Below are 21,947 nucleotides of genomic sequence, written 5' to 3'. Positions count from 1 at the left end.
AGTCACTGCTGAGCCACTTTTCCTTTTCACATTCAGTGAAAGTCCTGACTGTCATGTGTTAGCTTAACTCCACTCCCTCCAACCAAATTACCCTTTCCTGGGCTGAGATCCATAAGAAAGTTTATCCACTGCTACATGTTTGAGATATTTGAAAAATAATGGGAATCATAATATTAGTCTGAAAGCAACATCTCAATCTCTACTTTAATTCAGCATGAGAAATCTTTAAATAAACCAGCCTAAGAAGGCTTTTGTGTTTTTCCAAACACAAATTTCCTTCTCAAATGGCAAGCTACTTTTTACACTTCCAGATCCAAAGTACAAATTCTTCAAGATAAGACTCTGGCCCAATGTTCTTCAGATATTCGTTCATAAAGGAATATGAAGGATCCCTTACCTAAAAATGCCTCCAAAAACAGGATCAATTTGGTCATAAATAGGCTGAGTGATGGCTTCATTCAGATCTATTCTTGCAAGAGTCCTAGAGGCATAGATCCCATTCCTCAGGCAGACAGCTTTCAGAGTCTGGTGAAAACCTTGGTTTCCTTTACTTTTCTAGAAAATTGGACAATAAGTTAGTATGGTTCATAGGCATTACGTAGAAGTTACAGGATCAGAATTGTATTCCTTTTAGCCAAAAGCTGTTAAGAAGAATCCCCTGAAAGAGTAGAGACAACACGGTTTTCAAACATGTTATTAAGCTAGACAGGATACCAATCACTCCTCCAAGGTGGCTAGATGCCTCTGCCCTGAGCTTCCAAGGCACCCTGCACTCACTTTTTTCACAGTCCTTTTCATACAATTTTATATCAGGCTCCCATTCCGGATCAAAAGTTTGTCAAGATAAGGGACAATGCCTCATCCATCTTTATGTCCTCAACATCTGGCAATGGCAACCAATAGTGTTCAACACATATTTGTTAAAGAAGCATTTAGTGAATGAATGAATGAAAATTTGCTATGACTCCATTATAAGTACATGTCTTGGATTTTCCAAGGATAGTACAAATTTTGTATACATTTTGTTAAATAGTAATGAAATGCTACTTTATTTTTTTTATCTTTGTAAGATTTTCTCCCCCAAGGAAATAAATTAGTAAATCAGAGGAAAAATATTATAAATGTAGAGGAGCTTTAAGAGACATTAAAAAATTTTACACAGATGATGATTCTTAGTAAAGAGACTAAAAATACCTTTGAATTGACCAGAATTTCACTGGACAATTTGGAAACAACAATCAGTGTTTCAAGGGAATATGTTTTAACTGAGTAACAGCATAGCATGATACAACTGGGAGCATAATTTGTGCTCTTTTCACTTTATATTACAACATGAGCATTTCCCCCCTTCAGTATAAATACTTAAAAATCACTTTAATAACCACATAATATATCCTATGGACATATAACTATTTTACCATTCTTTTAATATTTGACATTTAAGTTATTCTCCTATAAGTAATGATATGATGTAAGCACATAAATGTTTGCCCAAATTTCTGACCACAAAGGAAAATTGTTTGTGAGGTAGGAATAACTTGAATGTATTTTTAGTCACAGAAAAAATTGTCATTAAAAGGCTGATACAAGAAGGGACAATTGATCAGACAAAGTCCATGTGAAAGCCTGAACATGGCTGATACTGATTCTTCCTTTCCAAAGCAAATTGTCTCATAGGAATGGTCTCCACTTCGTGCCTTTACTTTATCAGCAGCCCTCTCTCACTGATTAACATTTTATGATATGGGCTCTTCTATAATTGTCCAGAAACAAATCTCTCCAGAGCCACTTAGTTATCTATTACTACAAAACAAATCATCCCAGCTTCTTGGCATAAAACAACAAACAGTAAGCATTTATAATCCCTCACAGTCTCTGTGGGGCCAGAAGGAGGGTGTGACTTGACTAGCTGGTTCTGGCCCAGAGTTTCCCATGAGGTTCAGTCAGCTGTCAGCTGGAGTTTGGGTCATCTAAATGGGGCTGGAGGATCTGCTTCCGAGGTGGCTCACCACCTAGCTGGCAAGTTGATGCTGGCCATTGGTGGGAGTCCTCAGCCACTCTGCAAGTGGGCCTCTCCACAGAGCTGCTTGGCTTTAGTACACAGGGAGGCTGGCATGCTCCTGAGCAAGTGAATTTGAAGAACTCCATTGCATAAAACCTTTTCACATATTTTTTTATTACTAAACTTCCAGCTTTCCAAGTCTAAGAATAATTACAGCATAACTATCTATGTACTGCTTCCAGGGCTACAGTCCTCTGTAATGCCCTTCCCATGTTTATCAGTGTTGTTCATCTCCCCTTAGTCTTTACAGACCTTTTCAATTTTTTTTACTCCTTAGTCTTAGGTAAATTCTACCTTGAGCTTACATTTTCATTCCTCATAAACACCATACAACTAATTTAAAAAACGTATTTCAAGTGAGTAATTACAAGCTGATTTCATATGATGCAATTTGATTGATCCTTATATCAACCTACAAGATAGAAAGAGGAAGTTTTAACACCCTCATTTACAAAAGACACTCGATAGGTTTAAATGGGCTTAAGGCCCTGCTCAGTGCTACATGGCTGATGCTTGGTACAGTTGAGACTCAAAGGTAGACCCTCAGATTCTAAATTCCAACTCTGTTTCTGCTGAACCACATACTCTTTCCTTGGCACCTGTAATGTACAGTTGAACAATTCCTTATATATGCTTTTCTATGTGCAGTCCTCACTTCTATTCTCTTTTACCTATTATTCTTTCAGAAGCAATAGGAGAGTCCTAAAAGAGCTTGGGAACCAGGCATGTCTTATTGCATATTGTGGGTTTTTCCTGAAAAAGGTCGCTTACCACCAAGCATCCTCTAAGGATCCATCGGTAGGAAGTCCTTGCATTTCTGACCCCTTCCTGCAGAGGCTGCTCTATGTAGGCAAAGCACTGGTCAATGGCCTTCTCCAGCAGCTGGATCTTGTCTTCCACAAACCTCCGCAGGCTACTCATATACAAGTATTCATTCTAGAGGTAAGGACCATAAGGAGCATCAGGTCAGCCTCTCCCTAAAAGCAACTCCTCCCCAAACTTTGCTTTGAATTTGTCACCAATATAAGATTTAGCTTGAGATAATCACCCAGAGCTGACCACCTTATTGCCCAATTCTGGCACCCCTAATTGCACAGACCTCCTTAGGCTTTGCAGGATTGGGAACTAGAACAAATATGTTATTCCTGAAAGTTATTTTAGGTGTATAATTTATCAGGCTATTTGGAGAAGTAATTATCCAAATGAAAAATCCAATCTCCATTCAAACAGATATTTCCAATGACATCTGATTCAACAAATGTTTAAAGAGCTTCAACTTTGTGCAAAGCAGTTTCTTAGGATAAAGTTTCTCAAACTTTATGTTCATAGGAATCAACTAGATGATTCTACATTTCTGACAAGCCCTAACATGATACCAAACTTCTGGGTCCTGGACCATGCTTCAAGTAGAAAACTTCGTTTATTTAACAAAAATAAAGACACAGTCCTGCTGTAGGTGAACAGAGTCTAGTCAGAGAGAGAAACATGTTCAAATAATACAGGGGAGCAACCACCAGGGGCAGTCTTGAACTCCAGTTCCAAACTGGGAACTCCTGGTGTTGATCCCCTGGAGGGACCACACTCCTTTGCTGGCCACATAAGGCCCTGCATAGTCAGGGCACCATCAACTTCTCCAGAACCACTGTCTCTCCACTGGCCTGACACAGCCTCCAGGTGGCTGCCCTTGAACTTGTGACCATTCTCCAAACATGCTTTCCCTTTTATGACCCCATGTCTTTGCACATGCTGTTCCTAACTTCTCATTCTTTATGACATTTCCCATGTGATGATTTCTCTGACTCCCCCAGGCAGAGTTGGGGCTCTCTTTCCAGAGCACCCATAATATTTTGTACATTTCTGTATTACAACATGTGTCACACTGTTATGTCTACTTGATTACATATATCTCCTTGACTGGACTATGAACTTACTGAAGGGACAGACTGTGTTATTCATGCTTCTTATTCCAAGGCATGGAACAAAGAGTGCAATTGATAAACATCTGTTGAGCGAATGAGTGGCATAGAGACACTGCTGGATAATGTTGGATTTAAATTCCATTCCAAATTTTATGACAGAAAGAGTACCAAAATAGATATGTAACCTTATACAGATGACCTAACATCTCAAGACCGCAATTGCATTATCTTCGAATAAGTGAATTAGGCTAAAAGATCCTGAAAACAACCTGAAGCTCTAAAAGTCTGCTTTTTAAGTTTTTAAAAAATTTATTTTTTATTTTTTTTAGATACTTAGATTACATAAATGTTACATAAAATGAATACCTTATGTTGAGTGAAATTTATGAGTTTTAGAGTTATGGGGACTATTTAGTTTAAGAAGTACCCTGGGAATTTTCTACTTTTCAACATTTAGTATTACATAAACCATGCTTTTTTCCCCAGAGTACCCTTCAGATTCTTTTGAATCTGTTGTGTTACTGACTTACTGGTATTCTACTATAGAACTATTGTGACTCTAGCAGTGGAAGAAATTGTATCATTGATGTGGAGACAATGGCCACAGTAGTTGCTGAGGGCACGGAGAGGGAAGAAGAGATGTGATGTGGGGGCATTTTCAGGACTTGCAGTTGTCCTAAATGATATTGCAGGGACAGATGCTGGATATTATATATCCTCCCACAACCCACTGAATGTACTGGGGGAGATGTAAACTATAATCCATGCAGTGCAGCAGTGCTCCAAAATGTATTCACCAAATGTAGCGAAAGTGCGACAATGATGAAAGAGATTATTGATGTGGGAGGAGTGTGGGGGTGTGTGGGGTATATGGGAACCTCCTATTTTTTTTAATGTAACATTTTTTTGTGATCTATGTATTTTTAAAGAAAAGACAATAAAAAAAGAATAATGCAGAAAAAAATGAAATAAGAAAGAAGTCATGAGTAGGAAATACAGGGGCAAGATCCTCAAATTGTCTCACTCTCAATAAAATCCTGTTGAACGAACAAAAGTGATAAGGTAGAGAAGGGCTGGCATCTGGTATGAATCATGCAGGACTCATTCATCAATGTGTCATAATCATCTTCCCACTGATTCTTAAAATTAATTACTATCTCTCTCTTCATTTAAAATCATGGACTACCAAAACTCTAAATTTTTATTTGAGTCACAATCTTTTTAAAAATAATCAGTCACACATATTTTTAGGTTTGATTATTCAGAATTCCAAGTAACTGACAAAACTCTTGTCATCCAACTTTCCACCAAAGAACAAAGACCAAGAACAAAATCTGAGGCCAAGGAATTGGAGGGAAGTTGTTGGCAACCCTCTTCAGATGGCTATCATAGAAGTGCTATCAGAGCCTTCCTTCCTCCTCTGTACATTCTCTGCCTGGGGAATGGTTGAAAGGACGAGACTGAGCCCTGGCCAGGGGCTGCACCTCCAAGTTGGTATGTAGGCAGGCACTTCTGGGTTTGACTGCAGAATACTTTATCCTTGTGTTTATAAAAATAAACCAGTCACACACAGCATCACATCAGATGCATCCAAAAGTAACCTTTTGCTGGGCAGAGGCAAATCTCATCCTGAAGAACTTTTTCAGGAAGTTAAAAGACCAAACCCTTCCCCAGCATTTCAGAAGACGAAAGTCTAATCAGAAAATCTCATGTTTCGGGAGTGTTTCTTAGTCCTCCACAAAACAGGCCAAAATAAGTTACAAGGAATATGATGAAAACCGTTCATTTTTCTTTTTAAGTCATTTGTGGAATTTTAAAAATGTGGACATTTGCTTAAACTACTTGGCATTGCTTCACTTTGAAGTCAGGGTTGATTATATTCCTCTCCTTGCTACCCTCAGGGTCATCCCAGGTTCATTTTCCCATGTTCTGAGGATCAGTCCTGGGAATTCTCATAGATCCCTACTGGTTTACTTTCTCTGCCCCTTCCCTGTTCCAGCCTAATGAGAAATCAGCCACCCTGACCGTTCAAATCTGATAGGGAAAAGCAAGGAAGTGGTATGATTGATGATTGGTGACAGCAATAGGTTTTCTCCCAAACTCTCCCAAGACTCTAAGAGGTTCTTTAGCAGCTTGTCCCTCAAAATATGGGGGGAAATTTTTCCCATCAAACAATAAATTTTCCCATTACTATGAGAAGAGTATTTTTGACTGGTCATTCAGATGGTCTGGGTTCTATACAGTAAAGATAAATACCTAAACTCTTTGCTGAAATTCCCTCCTCATTTCCTTCCTCTTGTTATTTTATACATCGCTCTGAGCCTGAGTAAATGACAGCACCAGGGCACCAAGTAAATCCACAGACAGGTAAAACTCTTTTAGATTGTGTATAAACAAGCCTCTCAGAGATAACCAAGAAATACATGTATTCCATTGGAAGGGATGAAATCACTCCTGCCATCATTTAAACATATTCCATCTTGTTCAAGGCTCAGGAGAGATGGAAAATAGCCACAGGCTAGTCTTACAGTTTCCTCTCGTCTTGTAAAATATTTTTACCATGTAAAATATTGTTCCTTTCTCTTTTACTTATATGCTACCATTTTTTTACCCTCTAATTGTCTTAGTTGTCTTCTTTAGACCATCTCAGCTTAGTATCTTCTTTTCATAGGAAAAGAAAAAGTATCATAAGTCAGATTGCTAACTTGCTAAAAGGGAGTGTTCTGCCCAGACTAGGAGGGAGAGAATACATAACACAGGTATCGACCATACTGGCAAATTTTCCACGGTGTTGAAACTGTCTGTGAGGAGCAACAGGCCAAAGGCTTCAGTGACGTACTCGGTCACCACCCGTCTCTTCTTGTCCAAGAGCCTTTTCCTGATATATTCTCTTAACTTGGGGATTTCTGGAATTCACAGATAATACAAACAATTTAAAATGGCCAGAATATGGAATAAATAGAATTTACAAAAACCAAAACAGGTTAACAGTTTGAATTAACTACAGTTAATGTCCTATGTGAGCTGGGTGCCAACTCAACCAGCCTTTCTGAAGGACATCTGTTCCATGCCTTGGATCAACAACAATAAATGGCACACCAGTAGCACTGAATATTAACTTTTTCTAACTATAAAAGGCAAGCACATAGAAATATGCAGGTGACTGAAAAACGTGGCACTTACCTTCGGACTGATACCTACTGTGGTAGACTGGATTATGAACCCCAACAAATCCATGTTGTTAATCTTAATCTGCATCCCTGTGGGTGTGACTCCACCATAGACGTGACCTTTTGAAACGCCATGTTTACTTAAGGTATGGTGAACTAACCCAATGTGGGCCTTAATCCAGATTGTTGGAAGCCATATAAAGAGAAGTCTCAGAAGCCAGAAAGGAGAGTTGCTTGTCATGTAATATATGACTGGGAAGCAGAGGTACTTGCCAAGGAACCCTAGGGACTGCTGGCAGCCAGCACCAGAACTCAAGCCTTGCTGAGGCCTTGACTGGGGATTTCTGGACTCTGAAACTGTGAGATGACTGGTATTTATCATAGCAGTCTGACAAAGATGCATACATATCCAGAGTCTCAGCTATTTGATTATCCTACAGCTTTCTATCTGCATTGAATAACACTTAACATCAAAATAACTCATGCCTACTGTAAAAAAAAAAAAAAAGAACAAGAAGCTCTGACAAATAGGCCTCTAGATTATAAATTTATCCTAGTCTTACTCCTTTGTTAGTTGGTAAATAATATGCCATTCTATTTCTTCCCCCACTAATCCTATAAATGGCAATTTTGCTATATTATTCCTTGTGTATGTATCGGAGAAAAATGGTGCTCACTGGGACACAGAGACTGAGGATTATAGGCAGGAAATTTATTGGGAAGCTCTCCCAACAGAGGAGGTCTGAAAAATAGTCTTCAGTCCCCCTACCAGCATGGAGGGGGTCTGAAGAGAGACTACAGCCTGCTCGTGGAAGGTGCAGATGTGAATTTATACAGTACCTCAATAGATGGGGAAATGTTAGTTCATGGGGAGGGTGTTAGAGTCCAGAGTACAGTCTTGGGTCAAAAAGGGACTGCAAAAGTGAATTCTTCTCATATATGGCTTGGGGATAGCAGGCTAGGAGGTAGGGTATTCTTGGAAAGCAGGAGCGTTTGATGGCCCACCCAGAAGGGATGAGGATACTTAAGTGCTCCATTTCTACTGCGATATGGCTCATTCTTGGGTGGGGGGGAATTCACTGTACTCCACATATAGGCAGATGGCTCAGTATATTGGAATGGAGACACAACCTTATGACCTGTTAATCCTTGCAAACCTTGTAAGGGGGAAACTTTAGCAATATGCCATGCTAATTTTTCCTTTTACACACTTGCTCAAACAGGTCCCCCATTTCTGGGACATTTAACATCTTCTGTTCCTTAACCTCCTCTCACAATGTACACATCTAGTGAAATGTATATAGAGAGAAACACAGGTCCTGCCCACCTGCCTGCTCACTCAGTCCTTCAGTCCACACAGATCTCTAGGTTTTTTGAAACTCTGTTGTACTCAGACGCAGCACCATTTAACTAGCCATGTTTTTTCTTTAAATTTTGCACATGGGTTAGGTTTAAGTGCCTCACCTAGTTTTATGAAGAAAAGGACCACATCTTCTACTTTATCCCCCTTACAGACAAAGCACACAATAGGCACTCAGTAAATACTTCTGAAAGCCTAAGCTGGGTGAGTGAGGAATCTCATATCAATACAAAGCCTGACTTGACCTTAACTAACTCAAAGTAAGATTTGGAGGACAGAGGAATTGTGGTTTCAGGTACCACAAATAATATGGAAAGAAAAATTTTTTCTTTGTTAATAGGTATAGAAACTGTGACAACGTGGAAGTGTGCCACAAAACATTCTAGAAAGAGAAATCTGGAGCTGCAAGCTTAATCTCAAAACTTTTAGCAATTGAGATGAAAAATATAAATTACCAGTTTCCTCCTCAGTGAGGAGAGCCTGCTGCCAGTACTCCTGAGTGCTGACTGTGTACACCAGATCCACAGCTTCCAGAATCTTGGAGTCAGCTGGCAGTTTTCTCTGAGAAAGAAGAGAGACACATTCAGGGAACAGAATAACTCAACCATGGCAAAGGAAACAATGAACAGGCTTCACAATAGCCTCCAGCAAATTTCAGCTCGTTCACTTTCAGTTCTGCAAGAACCCTGTAAGGAATTGGTAACATTTTGCATGTCAAATGGTTCCATCTGTCCTACTAACAAGGTCAAAAAGGTGAGGAAAGCCCTGTGTAGAAAATATTCTCTCTGGAGCTAAAAATATCAATTCTAGGAGAAAATGTATATAGAAAATAGTTCCAATGTGTATTTAAATATTCAGGGGTGACAAAGCACCATGATCCTTTTCAGAAAAATAAGTGCATCTTCAGCAAAGGCAGTAATGTGCTGGAGCTACCTTGTACTGGCTCCTGAGAGTGGCTGTGCACATCTCTTCCCAATTTCAGTAATGCCACTTTGGTAGCTTGACATTGGCATTAGGTGGAGTAATTTACACAAAGGGCAAATGATACAAATATGGTTTTGGTTTTCATTTTTTCTTATCATTTTTTTTAACAGACTGTGCTTCGTTAAACATTTACCAGCATGACACAGTGTTGGGCAAAGGCCTATAAAAGTACAACTGTTAATGAGTAATTCTATGCATTTTAATGCAGAGTCATGTCTAAGCAAATGATGATTTTGAATGTCAAGCAATTAAGAATCATGTGAGGGGAAATGGACTTGGCCCAGTGGTTAGTGTGTCGGTCTACCACATGGGAGGTCCGCGGTTCAAAGCCCGGGCCTCCTTGATCCGTGTGGAGCTGTCCCACGCACAGTGCTGATGCGCTCAAGGAGTGCCATGCCATGCAGGGGTGTCTGCCGTGTAGGGGAGCCCCACGCGCAAGGAGTGCGCCCTGTGAGGAGAGCTGCCCAGCGCGAAAGAAAGTGCAGCCTGCCTAAGAATGGCACCACCCACATGGAGAGCTGACACAACAAGATGACGCAACAAAAAGAGACACGGATTCCCATGCCGCTGACAACAGAAGCAGACAAAGAAACAAGACGCAGCAAATAGACACAGAGAACAGAAAACTCGGGGCGGTGGGGGGGGGGGGGGGGGGAGAGGAGAAATAAATAAATCAATAAATCTTTAAAAAAAAAGAAAAGAATCATGTGAGAAAATCTTTTATGATTAGAAAAACATCACACAGGAGTCAATTAGAATTATACATAAATATTGTTTCGTAATATTTCATTCTTCTTAACAGAAAAAAGAAAAATAATACTGACCATGCGTATCTATTCATACATGCATGTGTGCACACACATATTTCGGAAGGGTAGAAAAGAGTGAAGATCATAAAACCCTTTCCTAATACAAGATCTTGTAGATGCTTCCCTATATTATCTTCCAAGATCTTTATGGTCTTGGCTCTTATGTTTAGATCTTTGATCCATCTTGAGTTAATTTTTTTTTTGTCACATTAATGTAACATTAAATGTAACATTAAAAAAATATGAGGTCCCCATATACCCCCCACCCCCTTCACCCACTCCTCCCCCCATAACAACAGCCTCCTCCATCATCATGAGACATTTATTGCATTTTGTGAATACATCTCTGAACATTGCTGCACCTCCCCATCATAGCCCACACTCTCCCACAGTCCACCCAGTGGACCATGGGAGGACATACAATGTCTGGTAACTGTCCCTGCAACACCACCCAGGACAATTCCAAGTCCCCAAAACACCCCCACATCACATCTCTTCCTCTCACTCCCTACCCCCAGCAGCCACCATGGCCACTTTCTCCACACCAATGCCACATTTTCTTCGATTACTAATCACAATAGTTCATGAATAGAATATCAGTAAGTCCACTCTAATGCAAACTCTATCCCTACATCCTGTGGACCTTAGAATGGTTGTGCCCACTCCACATCTATATCAAGAGGGGGCTTAGATTCCACATGGATGCTGGATGCAATTCTCCTGCTTTCAGTTGTAGGCACTCTCGGCTCCCTGGTGTGGTGGTTGACCTTCTTCACCTCCATGTTAACTGAGTGGGGTAAGTCCAATAAACCAGAGTGTAGGAGTTGCAAGTCTGTTGAGGCTCAGGGCCTGGCTATCACATGGTCAGTCCAGAGATTCAGGTCCCCTGGATATACGTTAAACCCCGGCACTAACTACAGTTGTGGTAAAAGTAAGAGGAGAGACTTGTGGACAAAGATCCCATCTGAGTCCAGCTCCATCACACAGAACCACAAACTCCAAAGTAGGGCCAACTGACATGGCACTGAACTCCATCTGCCATGACCATAGAACCTGTGGGTCTCTGTAGCCCTCAGAAGAACCAATACCTGGGGTTGTATCTACTTTATCTGTCTCTGGGACTCTGCTCAGGTGTGCATAAGGGCAACAAGTCAGGCTTTGTATTTGGTATGAGGTTCCTCACTTACCCAGCTCAGGCTTTCAGAAGTATTTATTGAGCGCCCATTGTGTACTTTGTCTGTGAGGGGGATAAAGTAGAAGATGTGGTCCTTAATTAGATTCCTCTCTCAATCTTTTTGATATGGATATCCAGTTCTCCAAGCACTATTTATTGAAGAAGCCATTCCCTCCCAGTTAGGTGGGCTTGGTGTCCTTGTTGAATATCAGTTGACTGTACAAATGAGGATCTATATCAGAATTCTCAATTCAGTCCCATTGGTCAGTATGTCTATCCTTGTGCCAATACCATGCAGTTTTGACAACTGTAGCTTTGTAGTATGTTTTAAATTCAGGTAGTGTAATTCCTCCAAGTTCATTTATGTTTTTCAATATGTCTTTGACTATTTGGCACCCCTTGCACTTTCAAATAAATTTCACAGTTAGCTTTTCCAAGTCAGTAAAAAAATACTGTGGTAATTTTTGTTGGGATTGCATTAAATCTGTAAATCAGTTTGGGTAGGTGTCTTTGTCAGTCATAGAGTGCTGATGCAAAACACAAGAAATCTGTTGGCTTTTATAAAGGGTATTTATTTGGGGTAGAAGCTTACAGTTACCAGGCCATATAGTGTAAGTTACTTCCCTCACCAAAGTCTGTTGCCACATGTTGGAGCAAGATGGCTGCCAACATCTGCAAGGTTTCAGGCTTCCTATTCCTCTAAATGCTCCATGGTCCCAGCTTCTTCCAGTCTCAACTGAACCTGGAATAAATCTTATGTCTCTCCCAGGGTTTGTTTCTTTTCAGACTCATCTGCACTGTTCTCTGCATAAGGCCAGCTGTAAACTATTAGATGAATGGCACATCTCTCTTCCTAGGGTCACTTCCTTCACAAATGGAGCTTTCTCTCTTTCCTCATGTATCTGCTTCTCTGTGTGTTTACTTCCCAAGGCTCCAACATAAAGAACTCTAACTTTCTTCTCTACCATGTCATTTTCTCTGTGAGTCCCTGCCCACCAAGGGGGTGGGGACCAACATTCTACTGTCATGGCCCAATCAAAGCCATTAGTTAATCAAGTAAAATGAAATTTCTGAATCCAATCCAATCTCATATGTCTAGAGGAATAGACCAGTTTGCAAACATAATCCAGTATCTATTTTTGGAATTCATAAATAATATCAAACTGCTACAGTAGGATAGACATCTTAATGATGTTTAGTCTTCCTATCCATGAAGAGGGAATATTCTTCCATTTATTTAGGCCTTCTTTGATTTCTTTTTACAATGTTTTGTAGTTTTCTGTGTACTAGTCATTTATATCTTTAAATTTATTTCTAGGTATTTGATTCTTGTAGTTGCTATTGTAAATGGGATTTTTTTCTTGATTTCCTCCTCAGATTGCTCATACTGGTGTCCAGAAGTGTTATTGATTTTTACACATAAATCTTATAACCTGCCACTTTACTGGACTCATTTATAAGCTCTAGAAGTTTTGTTGTAGATTTTTCAGGGCTTTTGAGGGATAGAATCATGTCATCTGGAAATTGTGAAATTTTTACTTCTTCCTTTCCAATGTGGATGCCTTTTATATCTTGTTCTTGCTTTAAGTGCTCAAGCAAGTATTTCTAATACAATGTTAAATAAGAGTGTTGACAATGGACATTCTTGTCTTGTTCCACGTCTTAGAGGGAAAGAAGGAATGTAGTATTAATACATGGGATATCATAGATGAATCTTGTAGACCTTATGTTGAGTGAAGCAAACCAGGCACTGAAGGGCAAATATTACATGACCTCACTGAAATGAATCAAGCAAATTGAGCAGATTCACAAAGCTAGAGTATGGGAGATACAGGAGAGAGAAAGGGAGAAGAAGGTTGTGATCCAATGCTCAAATGGGAAAAATCTATGATAAGATGGGAAGGTACAGTTGTGCAGTGGATGGGCATGGCAGTCATGCAGTGATGCTATTGGGTTGGTCAGGGCTTGTCTGTGAGGGGTGTAGGGTGGAGAGAGTGAGTTGAACTGTCTATGGAACTGGAGGAAGAGTTGGGTGAGGGAGAAGGTGAACTCTGGGGATTTGCAGTTATGCGGTTGAAACATCAATATTGGGAATGTTCTTTTGGCAAATACAGCAGGGGAGGGTTACTGGTTTAGGGTGTTGGATGTGGGGGACATGTGAGACAGGGTGCACCTGGGGCAGGCTTCTACAGAGTGTGTGTTAATCTTGTCACAGTATGTTGCATCAGTGGCTGGAAATCCACATAATGAGTGGGAAGGTGTTGGACTCCCATCTTGGGGAGTCCTTCTATGTTCTCAAATAGAGGGATAGGAGTCTCTCGAGAGCATAGGCCTAATAGGGAGGACAGGCCAGAATGTCAAGCCCTCAATGTTTTGCAAGTAATTATGAATTTTGTTCTTCAAGGAATGAAGCTTGGTGGTTGCCATGGGTCCTGAGAGGAGGGGGAGGGAGAAATAGAATAGATGGAACATGGGGCATTTTTGGGGCAATGGAATTGTTCTATATGCTCTTGTAATGATGGATACAGGCCATGTTAAATTTCATCAAAATTTATTACAAAGTTTGGTCTAAAATGTAATACATAAAGTAATCATTGACCATGGTTAGTAGCAATGTCTTAATATTCATACATCAATTGTAACAAATGTACTATCCACATGTAAAATGTTATTAATAGGTGAAAGGGGGAAAGGGGAGGATGGTGGGTATATGGGAATCCCCTATATTCTGACTTTTCTGTAAATATATATGACTTTTCTGTAAATTAAAACTTCTTTGAAAACAAAATGAAAAAAACAAGGCACTGGGGAATAAACAAGAAAAGAAGTCATCATACATACAAAACAAGAGGTCTTACAGTGATGACAGACATAATGTCAAAACATTTTTACTTTTAGATTTTTAAATTACTTTTTATTATTCCAAAATTTTTAAAAAATTTTTTATATTTTGTCTGTTATTTTTTAAACTATCATTATTTCATTTTCTCATTAATTGAATTTGGTTATTTTGTTGTCTTCATTTTTTGTAGAAGTTTTGGATCACAGAAGGGTTACAACTGTGGCAGGGGAGGATCTTTGGTGTGGGGTATCAGTGATAGGGGATGCATGGGAGGAGATTCACCTGGGGCACATACATCAGGCCTATGAATGTATTCATGTGGTCATGGGGCATTGTCATGAGAGGCAGAGATTAATACAATAACTAAAAGAATATCAAATTCCCATCCTGGGGAGCTCTGCCACATTCTCTAAAGGGACAGCAAGAATCCCCCAAGTACAGGGGCAGTGACTAGTTAAGGAGGATGGACCACTAATGGATCTTTGATATTGATGACTGTATTTATGACTCTTTACTTTTGAAATGAAACTTAACCTAGTATTATAGGGTGTGTAAGAGTAACCTCCTGAAAACCTCCTTGTTGTTCAAATGTGACCTCTCTCTAAGCCAATTCAGCATATAAATGCATTACTTTCCCCCAATGTGGGATGTGACTCCCAAGTATAAGCCTCTCTGGCACTGAAGAATTACTACCAAGCACTAACAACAACACAACTGGAAAAAAGATGTTGACCAAAGGGGGGAAAGGGTAATAAGAAATGAGTTTATATGACTAAGAGATTTCAAAGTTTGTTGGGGAGTCATACCAGAGGTTACATTTATGTACATCTCAGCAGGATCTCATTGACTGTCAAATTAAGTATTTCTTCAAATAGCAGTGCTCCTGAGAGCTCTAGAGACCTCCAAACATTATAGACAGGGCAGATAGCTCAGGAGTTTGGCACCCTGTCAGCAGATCCTACTTTGGAATTTATGCTCCTCAGTGGTGACAGAACTGGACTCAGTTGTGGCTTCCCTACACATGGCACTTCTGCCTCTTCTATCTGAACCTATATTTAGTACTAGAGTTGATAGGTGTATGTCCAAGAGACTTAAATTTTTGGACTGTCTATGTGCCAGCCGGGCCCTAAATCTTAACAGACTTGCAACATCTACCTTCCAGTTCACTGGACTCACCCAAAACAACTAACAAGGAGGAGATGACTGACAATTACCATCCCAAGAAACAGAGAGAGTCTGCCACTTCAAGCAAGATAATCCCATCTATCTGCCCATGGGATCTAAGCACCCTCTCAACTGGTGGTGGAGTGGGCATCATCATCCCAGAATCCTCAGGATTGGGGAATGAATGATGTACTAGAGTAGACACTGTTTTTCTACCATACACTTATTGTGACTCTTCCAATGGAAGAACTTTTATCATTGATGTGGCAGCAGTGGCCACTGGAGATTCTGGGGTGAAGAAGAGTGAAAAATAAGTGTACTCTGGGGGAATCTTTGGGGCTTGGGAATCATCCTTAATGATACTGCAATGACAGATACAGGCCAGTGTTTATGTAGTCATAACTTACAAAATTGAGTGGGGGAGAATGTAAACTACGATGTAAACTATAATCCACACTTAGTGGCAATGCTCCAAAATGTGTTCACCAATTGTAACAAATGTACCACACAAATGAAGGATGTAGTTAATATGGGAAAGTGTGGGAGGGATAGGGAGTGGAGCATATGGAATCCCCTATATTTTTATGTAACATTTATGCAATCTAAGTATCTTTAAAAAAATAAAAAGACTAAAAAAGATATAACATGAAATGAATGTAAAATATTTTAATAAACATTAATCATAAAAAAGGAAAACAGTAAAGAGCTGTCAATCTTTCTGAAGCAAACATGCCAAAGAGTTGAGTGAGTAGAGATTCTGAGAGCCCTAGGAGAGGTGGGAATCCAGCAAGCTGAAAACACATAAAGGCTAGAATAGAGAGGCCTATTCAGGTTGTCAGATGCCCCACACACTGGACTCAGGGCTGAAATTGTATAAAGGACCTGCTGAGTTTAATGTTTTTTATTTCTGATAAAAGTTTTGATTCTGAGAAAAGGCTTAGGGAAAAAATGAAAAACTGTTTTCTACTGAAAAGATGGAATTAATGTGGAATTACATTTAGAAAGAATTTAAAACCCTTTCAAAGTTAAGAAAGCATGCCACGCTGCACCTATGTATTTGTATTAGTTTAAATCTTGGTATAAATTTTGTATCTCTTTTTAAAAAATTAATGGGCATTAGTTAACACTTTCATATGTCATTATTAAAAATGGAATGATTTATCATGTCAGTGGAGTGACTAAAGTATGGAGGTAAAAGAAGTAGATAGTTAAAGATGGAGTATAGGATGTAAGAAGATACTTCTCAAATTATATTTTAGAAAGTTTAGTTACTGTTATAGTTCAAACACATAATTTATGTGAGAACCTCTAGCACAATATATAACATTTGTTAGAAGTAGATGAGAGAGGAGAACACCTGGAACCTCAAAATCAAAGGGATACAAGAGAGAAGCAAAATGAAAAATACACAATTTTGGAATTGGATTGAAATTAGTAATATAAATCAGACTCCTTTTTAAAAAATTATCTTTTCTATATGTGTCATTAGAATAATTTAGCAGTGATATCACCTGTCAACTATACTCACTTGTATGAAATTATTTGATGTGTACTCCTAGCCCTCCAACTTTTATTTTTAATATTATTCTCTGTTAGGAGGAATCCACATTATTTTGGAGAGTAATAGGTCCATATCATGAGGCAAGGAAAAGGAAGATGGGCCTGAATATCTCAGTATTTCTGGATGGCAAGAATGGTTTTAAAAATGTCTGGGTAATGCTAAAGAGCCAACTTAAGGAGCTCCCACTGGCCTAGATGTGACAACTTGACATAAAAAACAACACAGTAATTCAGTAAAAAGCCCTGAATTCATTATGATCCTCGGAACAGGTAAATAATAGGAGGTATGTTAAAGGAAAAGCAAAATGCCATATATAGACCGGTTCAAGCAACATGCCTGAGAACATCAAAACCCAGACAGAGAATGACATTTGTGCAAATCCTAAAAGAGTTTGTAGAAGACTGTTACACTCTGGATATGAATGCAAATCCCATTTGGTCAAGCCAGGCAGTAAAACTTTGTAAAATAGGTTAAGGTGAAAATTGTGTAAGAGATTATAGTGAAAACTGGGTCAGGGCAAAACTTCAGGGTGGCTCAAGTGAAGCACAATGTGGACCCGGAGCATCCTGTTGCTAAACACTGACTCGAGTCACCTCTGCTTGGTTGGACCTAAGTTTCTGCCTCTCAGTTCTGAATCTCAAACATACAACCCAAATCCATAGCCTAGAATTCCCAATTGTCAGTCATGAAATTTCAGGTGACATCCTACCATACCTTATCAATTCTACAGTGTACCTTTTTCCACATTTTAATATTTCTGAAACTGAGATGCACCCTCTGATTGCTGTCAGTCAGGTGGCAGCAGTGAAGTGGGTGCTGTGGTCTGCCCATGGGAGAACGTGGTCCCAGTGTTCATCCTGTCTTCCCTTCAAGTGAGTTGCAGGCACTGTTGGTACTGCTCTATTTAGTTTCCATTTAAAATGTCTCCAGAAAAGATTATATTTTGATTCAGCATTGAAAAGAAAAGTTATCATTTACATTGAAAGGGCTGGAAACAGTGCTGTGGGACATATATCTGATATTAGTGGGAAAAAATGCTTATTGGTGGTGGAAAGACAATAATTTCAGAATTTCTTACAAAGCAACATGCAGGTGCTTCATGGGACTTAAGAAAGGGAGACATCTATATGCAAACGAAGTTGGGTTATGTTTTATTACAGACACGTGCAAAGTGATTGCCCATCATATGCCAAACAAAGTGCTGAAGTCAAAATTTTCATATTGCATGTCAGTGACTTGGAAAACCCCAGAGACAACCATGGGGCACTCTAATAAGAAATGCTGCATGGCCAGGGCTCTTGGTGGCAGAGAGGATAATACTGGAGGAGAAATATAGATATTGGTGACTTTGAGTCAAATTATGATTTAGAAGAGTCAGACTATGAACGGAAAAATAGTTTTAGGAATTCTCTAATCAATGTATTTCACTTATATTTTCATTATTTTTTGACAGACAAGAGTGATATATGACTTTTAAAATCCATGTCTAAATAAGTATAATACAGATCTTTTAATAAGTATAAAAAACTCTACATAAAAAGAAAACATTATGTCATAGTTTAATTGGCAGCATTTTTTCTTCCCTAGAAACGTATATTCTAATGGTACACCTTAAAATTGATGGTGTTGGGGGTGGATGCAGCTCAAGTAGTTGAGCGCCTGTTTCTCGTATATGAGGTCCTGGCTTCAATTCCCAGTACCTCCTAAAAACAAACAAACAAACAAATGAAAAGTCAACTCTCATTGGAGAACAGAGATAGCTCAGGGGTTGAGCTGCTTCCCATGTACAAGGTCCTTCATTCAATCTCTGGTACTACCTTAAAAAAAGAAAAATTGATGGTGTTTTAGAATTTAAAAAAAAATATGGTTCTTCTGCTTCCCAGATAGGGTAGGGGATCTTACAACCTGGGAAGATATGAAAATAAGAATAAAGATGATAATGAAATGACTCAAACCTATATTATAAATGTTTTATATTGAGTTTAAGAATTACTTTGCAAAACGTTTTTATAATCTGTGCACCTCACATCTCCTTTAAAGGTGTTTGAAATGTCAAAGTTCATGATGATAGTTTAAGTATTTACAGAAATTAAATTAACTTGTTTTCAAAATGATGTCATTTTCAGGAGAATTTAGTCTGTTGACTCTAGATGCTAACTGAGCACTGAACAAAGAAACGGCAAAAGTTTTGACACCCAAATTATTACATTTGTAAATAATGGCAAGATTAATACATTGAGCTCAAAGGCTCCTGATTATTTTAAGTAAAACACTTCAATCAGACAGAACTTCCAGTTTTTGCCCAAGCTCATTTTCATAGTATTATAACCTAAATTAACCAGAAAATGACCATAATTGTTCATATTCTGGGAGTATCTACAAGAGGAGCCACATATGACAATCAGATCTGAAACTCTCAGATAAAGGTAAAGATTCATCATCTCTACCAGGGCACTTTCTCTATCTTGAATTGTTGCACTAGGATAGTATCGGCCAAACTCCTCCTCTGTGGACACCATCCCACAGGCTCTTCTGCGTGATATGCAGCAAACACCCTCTGTGTTTATAGGATCTTCTCAGAGTCCACAATCAACCAGTGTGCAGCATCATTGCCCAAGACAGGGCAGATGCCATGGTGTGCCCCTGCCCAGTTATTTTTTAAAATTTATTGAAGTATATTACCAGTTATTAGCATCAGCCTCAGCAGTGCTTCTCAGCAACCAGGTTAATAAATGCTGTCTTAGGATTTTCTTCAGTGTCTCCAAAAATCTCAAAGCTAATAGAAATTTTTTCCTAGAAACTCAAGAACTTCCAAGGGTCCGCTGTGGGGGTATGGGATGGTTTTCTATTAACAATAACATGTTATGTCAAATCATTTTCCTTCTCTTTTTTGCTAATATAATTTCCTCAAAAGGGTTGGACAAGGAATTTAAAGAACAGTGCACCTAATAAAGCACATTTTTGACTTCTATCTAGCATTTGGAGGGAGTGCTGCTTCTACTAGGCAGGAAGGAAATACGTGTGGAATAATTTTTGTGTGTGACACCCTCTATCTCCACTTCCTTACACAGACAGCTCCTTGAAAGACGAGCTGACAACATCTCTCAGCTCCTCAGCCTACATACTCCATAACCCACTATGATCCAGCTGCAAACTGGTCCTTACACTGAAGTAGCCTTCACTCTATTCATTAGAAACCTTCTAAATGGTGACCAATAAACAGTTTTTAGTCATTATCTCATAGGACCTCTCCGCAGCTTTGAAAGTATTGCCACCCCTTCTTCTTAGAACTCTCTTCTCCTTCAGCTTTTCTGACACTACTCATCGTCACCTGGTACCCTCCATGTTCTCCATCCCATTTTCTCTATACTCTTCGTCCTTTATTTTCCTTTGAAACGGTGTTATTACCTAGGGCAGAGGCTCCTGACTGGATGACCCAAGCCCATCCACCTTCCCTTCTCTAATGCCACCTCCAGCTAGGATTCAGTTCTGGCCAATGTGTCGGTTAAGCTTTGTTTATCTGATAAAAAAGGAACAGACTTAACTAGCACACTTATTCATCCCCTGCCCCTTCTTTCTGCCTGGAAAGTGGACATGAGACCCAGGATGCAGCAGCCATTTGGTATGCTAGGATGAGATGCATGAAGACAAAAACCAATCTACTAAGGATGGTAGAGCAGAAAAATATAAAGAGCCTGACTCTATCATTGAGCCATTGTAGCAACCCCGGACTGATCATTCCTGGACTCTTATTATGTTAGCCACAGTAACCCCCATGCATGCCAGTCACTGTTATTGTTTTATTACCTGCAGCCAAAGGTACTCTTACCTGGTGTATTAAATCAAAATTCTTAACCAGGGCCATTTGGTATGGGAGCATTCTTATTTTTTTTAATTTTCAATTTTATTTTTAAAGAAGCTTTGGATTACATAACTGTTACATAAAAAATATAGGGGATTCCCTTATGCCCCACTCATTCCTCTTCCCACAGTTTCCCACAGTAACAACTTCCTTCATGAGTGTGGTACATTTGTTACAAGTGATGAACCCATATTGAAGCATTGCTATTAACCATGGATGACAGTTTACATTAAAGTTTACACTCTGTCCCACAAATTTTGTAAGTTAAGACAAAATATACAAGGGCCTGAATCTGTCACTGCAGTCACACAAAACCAAGCCAATGTCCCTAGAATGCCCCCATATTATACCTGCTCTTCCCTTGCCCATCCCTCAGAACCTCAGGTGGCCACTGTCTTTATATCAATGACAAGCGTATTTCCATTGCTAGAATAATAATAAGTCTATAGTTAATAATAATAAGTCTACTTTAGTCTATTGTTCATTCTTCAATCTTAAGGACTGAGATGGTGCTTCTAATTGAGAGGGGGCTTAAAGCCCATGGGGCAGATGAATGGAACTAATTTGCTTGCAGTTGCAGGCACTCTCTGTTCCTCGGGATGGGCATTATCGATCATCATCTCCTTGTTAGTTGTCCTGGGTAAGTCCAATAAACTGGAGCATTGCAATTCTGCTGATATTCAGGGCTCAACTGGCACATGGACAGACCAAAGGTTTAAGTCTGTGGGACATATATTTATCATTACAGTGCTAATTATAGGTTCAAATAAAAGGGGCAGAAGAGCCATGTGTAGAGAACCAATAAGTGGGTCTACCTCTGCTACACTGGGGAGCATAAACTCCAAAGTAAGGCCCACTGACAGGGTACAGAATTCCTGAGCTGTCTGCCCAGCTTATAGTTTCTGTATGTCTCTAGAGCCCTCAGGAGCCCCTCTATTTGAGGCACTGTTTACTGTGGCAGTCAACGAGATCCTGCTGAGACTTGCATAAGTGAAACCACTGGAGTGACCTCTGGACTCACTTTGAAACCTCTTGGCCAT

The 21,947-nt window shown here is 39.4% G+C and overlaps 1 protein-coding gene across 1 annotated transcript in view; it reads right to left on the bottom strand.

The window, feature by feature from the left end:
• The window catches only part of LOC101432161 (nuclear GTPase SLIP-GC), a 59,965-nt gene that overhangs the window by 9,035 nt on the left and 28,983 nt on the right, over positions 1-21,947 (bottom strand). The window contains exons 11-14 of the mRNA XM_058287872.2: positions 8,967-9,072; positions 6,754-6,887; positions 2,834-2,998; positions 398-555 (exon numbers count right to left, since the gene is read on the bottom strand). Of these exons, the coding sequence (XP_058143855.1) occupies positions 398-555; positions 2,834-2,998; positions 6,754-6,887; positions 8,967-9,072 (563 nt within the window). The remainder of the gene's footprint in view (positions 1-397; positions 556-2,833; positions 2,999-6,753; positions 6,888-8,966; positions 9,073-21,947) is intronic.

The sequence above is a fragment of the Dasypus novemcinctus genome, chromosome 25, assembly GCF_030445035.2.
Source record: "Dasypus novemcinctus isolate mDasNov1 chromosome 25, mDasNov1.1.hap2, whole genome shotgun sequence".
In the NCBI taxonomy this organism is placed as follows: Eukaryota; Metazoa; Chordata; class Mammalia; order Cingulata; family Dasypodidae; genus Dasypus; species Dasypus novemcinctus.
This window is presented reverse-complemented; position numbering and strand designations above follow the sequence as displayed.